The 16,722-nt window shown below is 41.9% G+C and overlaps 1 protein-coding gene across 2 annotated transcripts in view; it reads right to left on the bottom strand.

The window, feature by feature from the left end:
• Positions 1-16,436, bottom strand: part of LOC149452088 (uncharacterized) — a 102,614-nt gene extending 86,178 nt beyond the window's left edge. Inside the window, exon 1 of one of the 2 annotated variants that reach the window (XM_089689816.1) lies at positions 15,441-16,436. In XM_089689816.1, coding sequence (XP_089545942.1) covers positions 15,441-15,905 — 465 coding nt within the window. In that variant the 5' untranslated portion in view covers positions 15,906-16,436. The remainder of the gene's footprint in view (positions 1-15,440) is intronic. The other variant, XM_089689815.1, reaches the window with a different exon arrangement.
• Between the last annotated feature and the right edge of the window lie 286 nt (positions 16,437-16,722).

Here is a 16,722-nt window from a genome sequence, read left to right as displayed (position 1 = left end):
AACACTATTAAACTCAGCAGTCCCAAGTTCCCAGCATAAGGTTATCAGTAACTAAGTTTTTTCTTTTCAGAAGCATGGTAGCCTGACTACCCATAGCAACAGGTTGACTATTCCCCGTATGCATTTTAAAGCTTTCATTAGATCTTTAACTGGAGTAGATTTTTAAGTAAATTTATAACCTAAGGCTCATAAATGTCTAAAATCAGTGACATTCCAGGTGTTTGTGCATTGCTGGCCTCCCAAGTTGGGATTTTTCCATGAATATGTTGATCTAATTATACAAGCTTGCATAAGAGTCTATTTGTCCTCTAAGCAGCATGCTTGAAAAACACTCGACATTTTCTCTACAAGATGCAGAATGGAGAAGAGAAATTGTGAAGGTTTAATGCTGGCACATAAAGTATAAATCATGTTTTGAAACCATGGCTAATTAAGAACAGCAGTGAGACATCACTTAGGGGAAGAAAAATGGCCCCTGAATGGAATATCTCAGAGCAGAATCTCATGCCAGATTATTTTGGAACCTTCTGACAATTTCAAGTTGATAGAAAATTGGATCTTTATCTGTGCTCACTAAGGAAATCTCTTTATGTAATTTAAAGAAACTCTGTCACCAGAAAATATAGTTAAACTAAAATACATAAAGTGTTTAGGAACTTTAATGGTTTAATCCAAACAAAGATGAAATTTACAATCTATGGGCTTGGTTTTTGTTTTGTTTTTTTACCCACCTTTGTATGATCCATCTGTTCTGATTGTATTCTAATTGATATAAAATAGGTTAAGTTGTAACACCTCATATTGGCCACAACATATGTGCAGACCCAGGAACTCAAGCACAAAGATCTTACCAATAAAGTCCCAAAAGAAATATATGAAATTGTTAGGTGTAGACAAGTATAGTCTGTTTTCTCCAATGTAGGTGACATTCAACAGTAGCAGTACAGCAGTTGGAGAGGAAGTCAAGAAAAACTTTGTTTCTCTATGGTTTCCTTTTTCCCCTGGAGCAGCATTCCAGTTGGCTATGCTGCATCCAGGTGACCCTGGTGGCCATCTTGGGGCGGTCTTTTTAGGTCCCTGCCCCCAGGTTTTGGCATGCATTTGCAAAGTGGCTAGTGTAGGGAACGTGTACCTATCTGTCAGGGACAGCACTAGCAGTAGGGAGAGGTTTAGGAGGAGTAGGGAAAACCAACTGCAGAACTGTCCCTGATTTGGAAAAAAGTCCATCTGCCCCTCATTGCTCCTAATTTGTCCCTCATTTTGATCTAATCTATATAGTTGTATCAGGGGTGGACTGACAATTCATGGGTCCTCCGGGCAATAGGGGATCATGGGGCCCTTGTGTCCTTGCCCACACTCAAAAAAGCCTATGAAAAAGGTACCAGGGCATCTCATGGGGCCCCCTACTGACCCCGGGCCCTCTGGCAGTGCCCGAGTTTCCAAATGGTCAGTCCGCCCCTGAGTTGTATATAAAATGCACTATTTATTTTTTAAAGTGTTTTCCAGTGCTAAACCTTTCCTCCAATTTCTAAATTGTTGCATTTGTAAACTTCAAAAGCCAGTATAAAGGAAAAGTAGTGGTTAAAAAAATCATGTTTGGGTTTAACTAATCTTTTTTTTGTATAATTCTCCTTTAAGGGGGCATGGCAGGGTGTGTGTCCTATGTCTACATACATTTGCTGATAGGTATCCCTCATTCCCATCTCAAAAAGTTGGCAGGTATGGGGAAAGCTCAAGGCCTAAGTCTACACTTCCGCAAGCTCCCTAGTAGTTTGGACCAGCCAGGCCATTGAGCTCACCACCAGGCTGTTGTACTGTTTTTCAATATTCTGGTTACTGCATTCCAGGCCTCAGCGAGTTTACTTCCACCACACCATGCTGTATCTAGTCCATAGGTGGTTTACCTCTCCAGAATCTGTCAAAAAACTGGAATCTATAGCTGGCTATACACAGAGCAAATTTTGTTGGGTTCCTGATGAACCTGGCTAAATGTGCTCCTTAGGTGGCTCTATCAGCATTCTCCCTCCCAGCATCCTATGAATGAAAAAATCAATGGATCTAGGTGGAAAATTGTAAGCTGAACAGAGCCTGCATTGTAATAGATGCAGGCACAATTAAGGTTTCTGGACAGCTGATGGCACCAGTTCTCATATATCAAAAGACCCAATGGAAGAATTGGCCATAGGCGTCATTTTTTTTTTTTTTTGCTCAACCCACATGTGTGTGTGTCCAACTTGAGCTTTGGGTGGATAATAAAAACAGGAAAAGAAAACAACTAAACTGCACTTACAGCAAGCGTCCAAGCTTTTAAAGATTGCTGGTCAAAGCACTTTACAACCTGCTTCCCAGGCAGTCTACAAGCCAAGTCCATACCACACTGGAACCATTAGAGTTTCCCATTAAATGCAATAATGATGAATTTTAGATAACTACAAATAAATATTAGTACCTAAATCTGTCTTGATATCAGCCCCCTCTAAGGGAGGCTATCAATGATTAATTTTTTTTCATTCAACCCGAATGAGCAGATTTTCCCATCCGCACATTCGATGTGGATGGGGGAATCCTCTCACTGAGTTATTGTATTCTGACTGTGGGGAGCCTTCCCTGCCGGCAGAATACAATGATCAATGTTGCCAGCTATAGCTGGTGGTACTGATCATTCGGGAAAAAAACGAAAGGCTGATTGTACACAAGTCGATTGATAGCCCAGCTAGCCCACCTATGGATCGATATTTGGCTGGTCCCTGCTGAACCAGCCAAATTTATGGCCAGTTTCATGGCCAACTTAGGGCATAAAAAAAGTTTCCTCATACAGTGAGGCTGTGACCGCACAGCATAGGTCAACTGCTTGTTTTGTCTAGGGGTGAAGAGAAAGTTTATACTCACCCGATCCTTTGTTCCACCGGAAAATGGCACTCCCCCACAGTCCAGCAGTGAACTGTTCTTAGACTATGGAGCCTGCTCTTGGCTTGACGACCTCAGGAAGAGTCCACAACTCAAGATTGCTGGAGCAAGGGGGGGGGGGGGGGGTTCTGAAAAGATTGGAGGTTCAAGTAAGTATGTGTCCTCTCTAATCCCCTAGAAAAAAATGAGCAGTGAACCTGTGCAGTGCGGACACAGCCCTACTGCAGGGGAAACCTTCTTTTTTGCCTGGAGTTAAGCTTTTAGTCCCTGCACAGCAACACTCATGCTGGGAGGGGGGGCAGCATTAGGAGCCAATCAGGGCTCTACCACTTTGCACAGTGCTAATAGTCTAATATTATGGCCATGCAAATCATTATCCAATCACAATCTTCAGTTGGTCTCGGCCAGCCTGTATAGCCTAGCTGCAGAGAATACTGCAGGCAGCACGAGAAATGAATTGCTCTGTCATGCAGGGGTGACTGGATCACATGATCACATCATAGAATTAAATGCCCTATGATCGATAAAACAATTCGCACATATACATTTCTACTATGTCCTCAGCTGTTTGCTCGGCATTCAGCTTTAATTAATACAGTCCAGAGTGCTTTCCTCTCACTCCCTCTGCAGAGCTTACACATAGAATCATTAAGGCAATTAGAATGTGTGATGTGTCAGCTTGTTCCAGATAATGTGACATATTTGGATCGTTCAGATCGGAGGGCAACCGGGGAACGTCCTTGGAGTGTTAGCAGGCATTGATTATAACATACATAATGGCAAATATTTGCAGTTCAGCTGCCATAAAATATAAACCAGCCAATCCTTTACAGTGACATAATTCTATCCTGGGTCCCCATGTTCATTGTCATATAACATGACTGTTCCTCTCCTAGAATGGAGAGATTTGAGTTCCTAGTACAGCTGCTCTGTAAAGTAAAATATAAAAAGAACAATTTTAGCATTTTATAAAAATAAAAACACTTTCTGGAAAAAAAATTATTTCATGTGGTATCCAAGGCTTCGTTTAGACTTGTAGTTGGGGGGGGGGGCAGCAAAATATGTAGCTGAGCCACGTTTTTGCTGCCTGCCAACCACTGTGGTGCTGTTCCAAGCTTGAGAGAAGGTCACCACATAAGGAAAGAAGGGAGTCCAAAAGCAGTTCCAGCAGTTCCAGTATAGTGGAGGGACGGACACCACTCAAGACCAACCCTGGGAGTCAGATGTATAGGACGGCCTTAGCCGCCGCTCTGTCCACACCTCTGATGCATTTTGCCCCACCCTCTGGGCTCCCCCCAGAAATGTAATTTCCTGCTTGTGTGCTTGTCTTCCTGATTTTCCCAGAAGTGTGCACTAAAATACAAGTCCAATTTTGAGCATCCCCTGCAACAAAAATGTAATTTGTGGTGAGATACTCCCAAAGGAAAGTCATGACTAAAGGGATGCAGACCCTGCCACTTTCCTCATTCAAACCCTGTAAGTACAGCATCTGATTGATAATTATTAAATTACTTCCATTTACATTCACTTTGCACATGGATACAGACAAACAAGCAGCTATTTCTTCAGAATATCAAAAGTTTGTTAAAATCCTTGCACTGTACATAGATCACCCAGAGGGGAATGTTTTGTTTTTTAACTACAAAAGTGGAGTTACTCTAACCACTTGCCCTCCGGAGGATTTACCCCCCTTCCTGACCAGGCCATTTTTTGTGATACGGCGCTGCATTCATTTAACTGATAATTGCGCGGTCATGTTACGCTGCACCCAAATGAAATTAATGTCCTTTTTTTCCCACAAATAGAGCTTTCTTTTGGTGGTATTTGATCACCTGTGTGTTTTTTATTCTTTGCGCTATAAACAAAAAAAGGTCGACAATTTTGAGAGAAAAAAAAATTTTACTTTTTGCTATTAAACATGTCCAGTAAAACAATTTTTAAAATCAAAATTGGTCATACATTTAGGCCAAACTGCATTCTGCTACATGTCTTTGCTAAGAAAAATCCCAATACGTGTAAATGAATTGGTTTACGTGAAAGTTATAGCGTTTACAAATGGCGGTATATATACTGAAATTATGCAGAGCCATACAAAGCAGTATGCAGGAGCTCACAGGGGGGAGATCTTTGTTCATATGCAGGTCTCTCCCCCGTCAGAAATACTCGGTGATCGCTGGGTGCTGGTGAGTAATCACTGGCTGGGACCCCGTAATTGACAGCTGAGGCCGGGAATGGCAGCGCGGGTAGGGCGCGTGCACCCCCTACCCGGAACTGCAAGATCGTGCCGCCCTGTAGCAGTATTTCTGCTATAGGGCGTCGCAGAACTGGTTAAAGTCTATGTATGCATGGACACATAGGATAATATAGAGGACTGTTTGGAAGCAGTAAAAAAAAAAGAAAAAAGCCTGCTGCCACTAAAAGTGGCTGTAAAAACACCCTGTGTGCATGAGGCCTTATATTTTCACATGTATCGTTCAGTGTGATCCAGTCCTGCTACTATTCTATGCCTTTGTAACATATTACATATAGCTTGTTGTAGATCTAAGCTACTGTTACTATGCTTTCCTATTGCTGGATCTTGTTTCTAAAATTTCCCCTTCACTTCTCCCAACAGAGTGATGCAAAGGTTATCTGTTGTGGTCTAACTCATCATTCAACTGATCATTCTTAGATATAGGTTGTATGGAAACAATTATATATTTTAAGTAAATGCAGACTTTGAGTTATCATGGTAATGTTTAATGGTAAGCCCTGGTTCACACTGCTGTGATGTAATATGCGACTTGTGACAAAGTTGCATGACAAATCAAAACGCATTTGTTTCAGTGGCTGTCACCTTACTAAATGCGACTCAAATCACAGCAACAAAAAAAAAAATAGAATAGCACTAAAAGTGAGCGTTCTTGTGGGTAAGCAGCTGAACACTCAAGGAAACCAAACAAAGCCTTGTGATAAATGTATACAAATATGTGCAGTGCTAATCAGTAAATTATAATAAAATATATATACCGTATTTGCCGGCGTATAAGACGATTGGGCGTATAAGACGACCCCCAACATTTCCACTCAAAATATAGAGTTTGTTATATACTCGCCTTATAAGACTACCCCCTCTTTCTTTTTGCTGGTGCCATGATAGGGTTGATAGGGGTTTGACTGCTATGCTGTATTGTACTGTACAATGGTGCAGTACTGTGGTTGGCTGTTGGCTGTATACAAAGCCTGATTGGATTGGTCCCTGCTCCCTGTCTGCCCTCCCTGTCTCCCTGTCACTACCATGTCCCTGCATCTCCCTGTAATTGGCACTAGTGCGCAAGTCCGCATGTGCGAGCTCTGCATAGACAAGGGGCGGGCCGGAGCGCCGCTGCTTCCCGCCGAGCAGAACGGGCCGGTCACGCCGAAAAGGCTGGCACCCCTGTATCGCTGATGATGCTCGCTGCAGCCACGCTGATGACCGCCGCGGCTGGTATGTAGAATGAGGTGGGCGGGCATCGGGAGGCCACTATGGGCACCGGGCGAGTATCGGAAGGCCACTATGGCAACTATGTTTATCCCAACTGAAGTGCACCCGGCGTATAAGACGACCCCCCCACTTGGAGGCATGTTTTTCAGGGCAAAAAAGTCGTCTTATACGCCGGCAAATACGGTATATATAAGAAATGTCCCCAATGATAAGAACATAAATTAGTGGCAGTCTCTATATGATGAATATAGCGTGATCTACAGCTTTCAATCCAGTGGTGGTGCTCCCAGTGGTAAGGTAAGAATTACGTACTCACCAGAAGCGTAATATAATTACGTAGTATGTAAATCAACATGGATCCACTTCACCGATATAGGTCCGGACTGGAACTCAGCTCCAAGGCTACCTGTGCTATATATTCTACCTTAATGAGGGGTAGGCTCCCTCAGGTTCACCTGCCCTTGTTTCTATCCATTTAAATGCATGTGCATCCATTGTGAGGACTCTCAAGATTTATAGAGTTAGGAGCACAGATACTCAGGGTGCTGTGATGTGGCTCTGTGTGTGTGCTAACCAAACCCCTGTTTTTAAACGCATGTTCTTAGACAGGTTAATTTGGTTTTTGATAGTTGGCTAACTGTCTGGCAGTTTGAACTGGCTTTCTTATCCCCCTCTTTTGATAAGTCATACTTATCCATGTTCCTTGCCAACAATAGCCATTATTAGACTGGGGTAGGCTGGCAAGTTGAACTGGATAGTCCTATTTTTTACATAGTGACGCCTTCCATGTTCACTGTTTAAAAAGCCAGTTATAGACCTGGGTAGGTGACCAGTTTTTTCTTTTTTTTCTTTTTTCTTAGTTTTTTCTTTCTATATATTCTACCACTATAACAAAAAAAATGTTCTTGCGCTATTTTTTCACGACTTTGGTGCAACTTGAGTACCATAGAATGCAATGGTAAATCACAAAAGTCGCAAGGAAGTCACAAGCAAGCTGCAAGACTTTGGGGTCCCAGCAGTGTGAACCGAGCCATTTTTATATATGACTGTCAAAATTATACTTCCCTACCGTTCAATATTTTCAATGTTATATTTCTCATATTTGTAGGCAAACATGAAAAGTATATTTTTTATTGGAAGTTCATAGAACTAATTTTTGTATCAAGCCATAAAGTAATAAAGCACAATCATCTTGCTTCACTACTAAGCAGGCGCACAGACTAGCTGTACCGGCCAATGGGCCTTAAAGTGTATTTCCACTTTTGCAGTGATATGAGAAAACCCCACTATATTTTTGTCATGTGTTCCCTTTACACGATATATGAAAAAACTTTTTAAAAATAACTTTTAGGTGTTTGGAAAAGGACTCAGAAAGACAGCAACCTACTGTGAACAAACTGAAGGGTGAAGAAATGCAATCTGTCCCCAATGACAAAGAGGGACGCACTGAGTGTCCCCTCGTTAGCCTCTAGATCCTTAACCCCTTGGCGCCGGAGCCTCCTGGCCCTTTATGGGTTTCAGAAGCTGGGAGGTGGGGTTTAGGGTCATGTGACCACCGTGACACACCGTTATGGTGGTCACATGATCGGGAAAGGTCCCGATTGAAAGAGGAGATTGGGACCTTAATGTGAGTACCGGACATGTGTGCTGGGAGCGTGCAGGGCACACGCTCTCAGCACATATTTTTTTTTTTTATAGAACACAAATGTGTGGCCTCTCGGCGTCTAGCCCAGGCGCCGGGAGACCACACATTTGCGTTCATCTGGCGCCAAGAGATTAAAGGAGAAGTATAACCAAAGCTATTTTGGCTGTACTTCTCCTGGGCATCATAGGAGTGCACTCCTGTGACCCGTTTTCAGCCAACAGTGGGCCAGTCCAGATGCCTGGAGCAGCAGCTGGTACAGCCTCTCAATGAGCCGCTGAGAGCCTGAGCCAGCCGCTCCCACCCCTCCACAGCTCAGCACTCCAGTGAGCGCTGTAGGGGCAGACTGAAAGTCACCGGCTCTCTGCTCTGTGAAGACTGCGAACTGAGCGATCAGCAGTCTTTTATCTCTCAAGTTCTCAGTCTTAGAAGTGGCGGGGACAGATGCTGCATGGATCGATGCTGCATCTCTTAGCCCTGTGTTAGGATAGACAGTGTTCAAAGCTAGCTTACAATTGATAATGAGATCTGCCAGCACAGTGCAAACAGGGTTATTTATAGAAAATATTAACTCCCTCTTATATTAAGTGCCTCTGCAAAGCAGAGAAATTTTCAGTTCCTGAGTTTTCAGAAAGCAGCAAGTAAAATGTAAGCAGACAATTTTTCATGTGGCATCTGCTTTCAGAAAATATATAATATTCTGGGGGGTTTTATGGCAAAAGTGTGGATTTTAACGTGTGCAAAAAAATAAACAAATTGCTCTAGAACCAAAGAGGTTAAGTTAATCCACACGAATGAAAACATGTAACAAATATAAAATAGGTGTCATTCCAATTTGGCGTCAAACATGGAAATACACTTTAAAGAATTAGCTTTAAGAACTAGTAATGGCTCACACACACGTCTTTATAATAATAAAAACAGCTGTTTTATTCAAACCATATTAAAATTTCCTGTAAACATCGTGTTCTTTTAATCCAGTGTGACATTTTAAGGGCCGGTTGACACCATGAATCGCATAGGAATGTGCTGTGCAATCCTGAGCGATTTACATGCGATCCTGGTGCAGTGCAATTTCAACTTATTCATTTGAATGTGCTCAAATTGCACTTGAGACTGTGGCAGAGGTTCACTTTCCAGCAGGACAATGACCTGAAACATACAGCCAGAGCTACAAAGGAATCGTTTAGATCAAAGCATATTCATGTGTTAGAATGGTCCAGTCAAAGTCCAGACCTAAATCCCATTGAAAATCTGTGGCAAGACTTGAAAATTGCTATTCACAGACGCTCTCCATCCACTCTGACAGCTTGAGCTATTTTGGAAATAATAATGGGCAAAAATGTCACTTTCTAGATGTGCAGAATTGCAGTGAAAGGTGGTCCTACAAAGTATTGACTCAGGGGGGTTAAAACAAAGGCCAGCCACACATTTCAGATATTTGTATAACATTTTGAAAACCATTTATCATTTTCCTTTCACTTCACAATTATGTGCCACTTTGTGTTGGCCTATCAGATAAAATCCCAATAAAATTTACTTTTTTGGTTGTAACATGACAAAATGTGGGAAATTTCAAGGGGTATGAATACTTTTTTTAGGTGTGAAAGACTCCAGTGCCTAGATTTAGACACATTCCCACAAGGCCATGAATGAAGACATCCTTAGCTGGTCTCCCGTGGTAATGAAAGAGATTGTGAAGGGTGAATGTTGATTTAAAAAAAATAACAAATGGAGCAATGGTTTTGCACAGAGCAGTCCTGATCCTCCTCTTCTGGGGTCCCGCTCTGGCGCTCCTGGCCCCTCACCCCCGCTGACTGCCTCCATAGCAAGATGCCTGCTGATGGTGGCACTCATGCATGCTCATTCTCGAGCTCCGCTCTGTGTGTCCATTGACACACAGAGTGTGGTTTGGCCCTGCCTCACTGGCTGTGATTGAAAGCAGCAGGTGCCAATGGCTCACACCGCTGTGTCTGATAATTATAAAGGGGGGCTGAGCAGGGGAGCTGCCTACAGAATATTTATTTTCTTGATATATTAAATGCATTAAAGTAAAACACCTTCAGCCTTTATAACCACTTTAACCTCCCTGGCGGTATTCCCGAGTGTAGCTCAAGGTAAAATGTCAGTACCAAAAGCGGTATCCCCGAGCTACACTCGGGCTTACCATGCGGCGCTGCATAGGGAGTCCCTGCAGAGCTTACCTTGTCCTTCGCTCCCGCGATGTGTCCCCTGCAGCGTCCCTGGCCATCTCCTCCGGCCGATGCCGGCATCCGGCTTCTGTGTTCCGGTCCCTGTGACGTCGGGACGTACGGGCGCCGGCGGCGGCAGGAAATTTGAAAATTTAAAAAAATTTCATTTTTTTCCAAACAAATTTTACATAGCAAAACATTGCTGTTTCAACCCATTTCACATACATTTTGTCCCGAGTGCTTTGTCCGGCACCCTGCCTGCATTTTGTCTGTTCTTTCTGCCTGGAAACTGAGAAACGTCCATGGCGTCCAAAAAGTGTCCCTTTAGGTCAAAAGCAGTTTTAGACCAGCTAGAGAACAGCGATAGTAAATCAGAACCACTTGCAGAATTGAGTGATAATGATTTGTGGGGAAATTCGTCATCAGACACTGAAAACGATTTTGCGACTTTGCTCAGCGATGTGCGAACTTGGCGCTATATTTAAAATTTCAGTGTTTTTGTTTTGATTATATTATTGAATTAAATTTACTATTATTATATTATTATTTTTTATGATTATTTATTAAATTATAATTTATGATTTCGTGTTTCAAATTTTATCATACCCGGGATGTTTAATAGACTTTTGTTCGGACAGATTTCAGTGAGTTATTCCTAAAAATTACAGCCTACAATAAAAAACTACATATTTCCATGCAAAATAATGGTACCGCTTTCAGCACCAAAAATCGGAAATAATCATACCGCTAGGGAGGTTAATGAGTCTACACTAAAGCAGAAGTAAAGTCTACCCTACAATATTTGTTTATTTACAAGACGACTTTAGATACTCTTTTCAGATCAATTTCAAATCCTTCAAAGCCTGTTAGCGATTTTTTTTCTTTTTAGTTGACGTCACTTGCCCATGCCCAGTTTCTAACTTATTCATGGCATTGTGGCCATGCTGTGAAGATGTAACCGTGTATCTCCGGCACATTGAAACAAAAGGGTAGCTTGACTCCATTTTGGTCTGCACATGCACAGGATTTGTTTACGCCATCCATGGAGGAAGGGACAGGGCAAGTAAGCACAGAGATGGATGGAAGACGGCTCCATCTTCAGCAAGAGAGGGGTAAGGCAGCCTACACCCCCTCCCAAAAAAAAAAACCCTCTTTGGACTGGTTATTTACCATTAGCTGAAATAAGTGAAAGGGGTGCTGACATTTTTTTTTTTTTTTACTGTGGGCTGCAGACTTTTTTTCCACTTTAAGGATTACATTTGGCAAATAAGACATTAGTCTATGTAGCATTTCTAGCTGTTGGGAAAAAACCTGGCAGATTCTAGTTGGGTTATCTCATGGCTGTGTAGTCCTGGGAGCCATAAGATACAAGCATGAGACTCAACTTGCCAGCAAAAAATGTAACATTTACAGTTTTTCAGTATTTTTAGCGTTTTGCATTAGCGTTTAGATGCGTTTTGCTGCATTTGCGTATTTTAGCTTTTTTTTTTTTCTTACAAAAAAAGTCCAAAAGTGCATGTTTACGGCATTTTACTGCATTTTTCAGCGTTAGAGTTTTTTTTACAGCTAAAGAACTCCTCTAGAAACCGACTAGTTCTGGTGTTTTTTTTTCCAGACAATAAATGACCCTGCCAAGAAACACTGATTACAGCCTATGTGTGCATGAGCATATAGGATAACATGCTGGGGAGTTTACTGGCTGTAGAAAAAAACATCAAAAGCCAAAAACATCAGCTGTAAAAACGTGTGCATGAGGACTAAAGGTTCTTTTTTGTTTTTTTTTGGAAAATAACAAACATGTCTATGCTTACCTGCTGTGTGCAGTGGTTTTGCACAGAGCAGCCTGGACCCTCCACTTCTCGGGTCCCCTGTCGGCTTTCCTGGCTCCTCCCTCCTGTCGGGTGCCCCCATAGCAAGCAGCTCACTAAGGGGGCACCCGCTGTTCTGTGTGTCAAATCACACATAGAGCCGTGACTTGGCCCCGCCCCTCTTTTTCCTCATTGGTTGACTGGCTGTGATTGGCAGCAGCGGGAGCCAATAAAAGCCGAGGCTGTCATTCACATCGCTGGATTGCAATGAGGCTCAGGTAAAAAACCTTCAGCCTTTACAACCACTTTAAATAAAAGTGTACTGTAAAAGTGTGCTGTAATGAGGGTATATTGGTACTATGAGTAACACACAATTCAGAACAAATACAGTATGAAACAAAAAAGGAAATCCAAAGGTTGCCCAGTTTTCCACATAAAATTGCTTGTTTTTTTACAAGTTGTCTTTTTATTGGAATTTATGAAGAACATAGAAAAATGAGGCATAAGAAGGGGAACCATTGGAGGGAAGGGACAAGAGCAGGGAATAATACAGATGTACTGATTGACAATGTCATTTTATATATATTTTTAACAGTAAAGTTACATTAGTATAAGTATTTTCTTACCGCTAGCCAGTTTTAAAGTGAAGTTAAGGTCTCCAAAAAAAATAAATAAAAAAAATAAAAGTCAGCAGCTACAAATACTGTAGCTGCTGACTTGTAATATAAGGACACATGTCCAGGTGTCCGGTGATGTCCGCACTCAAGCCAATCCCCTTAAAGCAGAACTCCACCCAAAAGGGGAAGTTACGCTTTAAGGACTGCTCCCCATTAAGGATTGGCACCTTTGAGGGGCGGGGGGGGGAGCAGGTACCTGAATTTGACAGGTACCCGCTCCCACTCCCGGTCCGATCGCCTAGGCTATCAGAAACGGAAGGTGTCCTTGTAGTCTTTTGGAACATGTGACAGGTCCCAGAAGACTACAGGACCATTCATGAAGCGCAGCGCTACTCGTGCATGCGCAGTGGGTACCCGGCAAGCTATCACAGCCGGGTGCCAACACTAAAGATGCCAGCCTCCTGGAATACAAGACGGCCGGTGAAACGGGCTGCAGGGAACACACCAAGGGACAGGTAAGTGGCTGTTTTTTTAAAAGTCAGCAGCTACAGTTATTGTAGCTGCTGACTTTTATTTTTTGACAGGGTGAGTGGAACTCCGCTTTAATAGGCTGCAAGTGCAGGTGTCACCGTCTTAACCAAGGGAAACCGGTAGTGAAGCCTTTAGGCTTCACAGTCAGTTTCCTACTGCACATGTGTGAGTGGCACTGCACTCTGTGATTGGCCCTGCAGTCTTCTGGGACCTGTGATGTATCCCAGAAGGCTGCGAAGGGAAGGAGGAGGGGCTGGAGATCGAACTCATGGTGGACTCAGAGAAGAGGCAGCGGGTACCTGTTAAAACCAAGTACCTGGTAGTCGATATGAACACTGTAGAGATGAATTATAAATTTAGAGCAAGATGGTATGTTACACCCAGTAAAGCCCATAAGTTACAGTCAGAGAACACATTGCTATGCTGGAGGGTATGTGGGAAGGAGGGCACAATGGTACATATATGTTGGGAATGTTCCAAAATACAAGAATTTTGGCAGGAAGTAGTTCAACAAATAGTGGAGATTATAGGAGAGGGTATAGTGAGAGATCCATGGGTGTGCCTATTCCATAACACTGATCTAACAGTAAAACAGTATAAGAATATGATGACACCTCATCTAATTAATGCGGCAAAAGGGCTGATGGCTAAATCTTGGAAGGCCCAAAAGACCTCTAAATTAAAAGACTGGATAAAAAGAGTAGAATTTATATATAGCAAGAAAGAACTTTACTATAGTGGAGAAGATAAAATGGGTAAATTCATAAAAATCGGGGAAAGATGGTGCGTTTTTAAAACTACACAGAGATTTGAGTTGCTGATGGAGTAGAAGAATAAAGAGAAATGAGAAGAGGGAGAGAGATAGTGATAAGAGGAAATAATAAAGTTAGAGGAGAAAATGAAGGTGTGAAAGTGGAATACTAGAGGAACAAGAAGGACTTATAAAAATGAAAAGGAAGATTAAGGATGGGGGGAAGGATGGGAGGGGAAATTTTTGGAAAATGTGTATTAAAGTGTAGTTGATTATCTCAATAAAAAAATACAAAAAATCCCACAGAAAACAAGTACCTGCTCCCCCCAAAAAAATGGTCAAATGTGACATTGGAAGAGGGGAGGATGCCAGCAAGTGGAACTTCCCCTTTTGAGTGGAGTTCCACTTTTAGATATAGTCATTTAAAAAAAAAAAAGGCATAGCAATTCATCCAGTAAAAGTGCATGTACATTTGTTCTGTGCGAATGGGGCAAAAAAGGAAAATTATAAGGCTTTTTCCTGTGCTGGTCAAATGTTTTTCATTGATTTAAAACAGAAAATACCACATTTGGCCATTAGTGGGTGCTAAGTATCATAAGAAAATTCCTATGATACTCAGTGCCATCTAGGTGCCAGATGCAGTATTTTCCTTTCTAAATCAATAAAACATTTTGACCAGCATGGCAAATAGCTTAATAACATTCTTATTTTGTCCGATTCACACAGAATGAAAGTATGTGCACTTTAACTGGGTGAATTGGTATGTAAATTATTTATAAATACACCCCTTGGTGTTTATTTCACAAACGTGACTTTTTTTTTTCTTTTAACAGTAAAATTTTATTTAGATTTCAGATGTGACCCTTTATGATGTATATTATGCCTTATATCATAGTTACTTAAAACATCCACCAAGGACTACCAAGAGGACATGTTTTCTACTCTATCACATAAGTGAACATATGTATTTATAAGTAACATTCTAAGGAGTTCCAGACCAATTATTTCACTTGAGATGTTGTAAAGAGATTGAGAGAAAGAGGAAATCTGCAATATTTGGGCCTGATCAGACGGCTGATTGTATTGTTGACAACACTTCACCAGCGACAGATACAACTAAATTCCAATTAAAAATTAATTCATGGAAGAGGATAATGAGAAAGCAGTGATAAAGTGGTTTGGGCAGCTAAAAAGCGACTTCAGAATAATGAAAGCTGAAGTTTAGTGATTTTATCACTTTTTTACTTGCCGTAGAATATTCCATTTGACATGGTCCTTAGTGGTTTCTGAAATTTGAGTTGTTAAAAATCGGTCATACAGCAGTTTGAAATGAATTAAAAACATAAAATCTGCCTGGCTGATTTAATAATATATTACATCAATTTTCATGAACTGACTGCAATGCGCTGAAATGGAAGGATAGTTTATTTTAGGATTGGTACGTGACAATATTCTGGCTGTACAGATATTTGCTTTTAGTACTGACTGACAGATGGCATGACATAGATATAATTATGCCCAACACTTACTTTGGTTCCAAGTAGAATTCTAATGTCCAGGGTTTGTTTCCTCTGCTCTAGAATACTTAGAAGATGCTCCTGGAAAACACCAATCTTGGTAAAGAAGTGGTCATTGTCCCAGCATCCTTCAATATTGTCAAAATCGACTCCCAAAGTCAAGAGAAACTTCACACTTCGGGGGTCCAAGGCTATCTGTTGAGGTCTGCAGAGCAGGGCAGTCCTTGTGCGCTCGTCCAAGATGGTTAAATTCAGCACTTTCCTGGAGCGGACAGCAGCCAGTGCCGCTGTCAACCCAACAGGGCCGGCACCTACCACTAGGATGGACACCCGGGCTCTCCATTGTCGAATTCCATCCACGCTCACCTTCACTACGATATAGACCAGAATAACTATCAAGGTGCTTAAGGCTGTGTCAACGGCAAGTTGGTCAGGCATCTCCTGTCCACTGTCCAAGTGGCCTTGGACCTTCTCCATATTTTCCAACACAATAAAGGAAGAGTGGCCAACTCACCGAAGGCTTTGATGTCCAAAGTTGTACCATACAGCCTTTGATTCAATGCAGCATCATATTGAAATATTTTCTGCTAAAATCTTGTAGCATGAGGCGTAATCAAACGTCTTAATATAGCATGTCACGTCATAGTTCTGTCTCCCAAGAACAGATTTCATATCAGCTGGCCGCACTGTCAGAAAAAAGAAAGAAGGAGAGACACGTCGATTATGATCATGCACCACTACAGTAGCTTCAAACACTTACACACTTGAAGAATACCCTCCACCTCTCTCCTACTGATTAACAATTGACTCCCTCCCATTGGCTGTTGGTGTTCATCAGCTTCAGAATACATTATATTTCTCTCTCTCTCTCGCTTGCTCGCACTCTCTCTCTCGTTGTGGCTTGTATGTCTGGATCAAGCAACAAATAAATCACTGGATGAGACTTTCTCCTCTCTGAGCCCGGTTTCTGCAAAAGATCTTCAGCAAATATCATCTGCTGACCTTAACCTTTTCAGTACAGGAGAATTCTCTGGATTAGTTGCTGAATCATGCAAGCAAGGCTTTGTTTACTCAGATATCTAACTGCTATGAGATTCATGCATTAGCTGCCGGCAGTTTCAGGACATTTTCGAGTTGTTACAGGGATTTAACTGGGTGCTCATTTATCACGTGTTTTATTTAATACAATTACAAGGAAGCACCTGCTCTAAGATCCAGAACTACCAGGATGGTAATGTGCTATGCATTTATATTGAAGGCAAGTGTGACCTTCATTAGCCTGGGTTCACATATG

Source organism: Staurois parvus, unplaced genomic scaffold (assembly GCF_062004578.1).
Source record: "Staurois parvus isolate SC_StPar_1 unplaced genomic scaffold, SC_StPar_1.0 ptg000498l, whole genome shotgun sequence".
Lineage (NCBI taxonomy): Eukaryota > Metazoa > Chordata > Amphibia > Anura > Ranidae > Staurois > Staurois parvus.
Note: the sequence above shows the minus strand (reverse complement) of the source record. Positions and strands in the feature narration are given on the sequence as shown.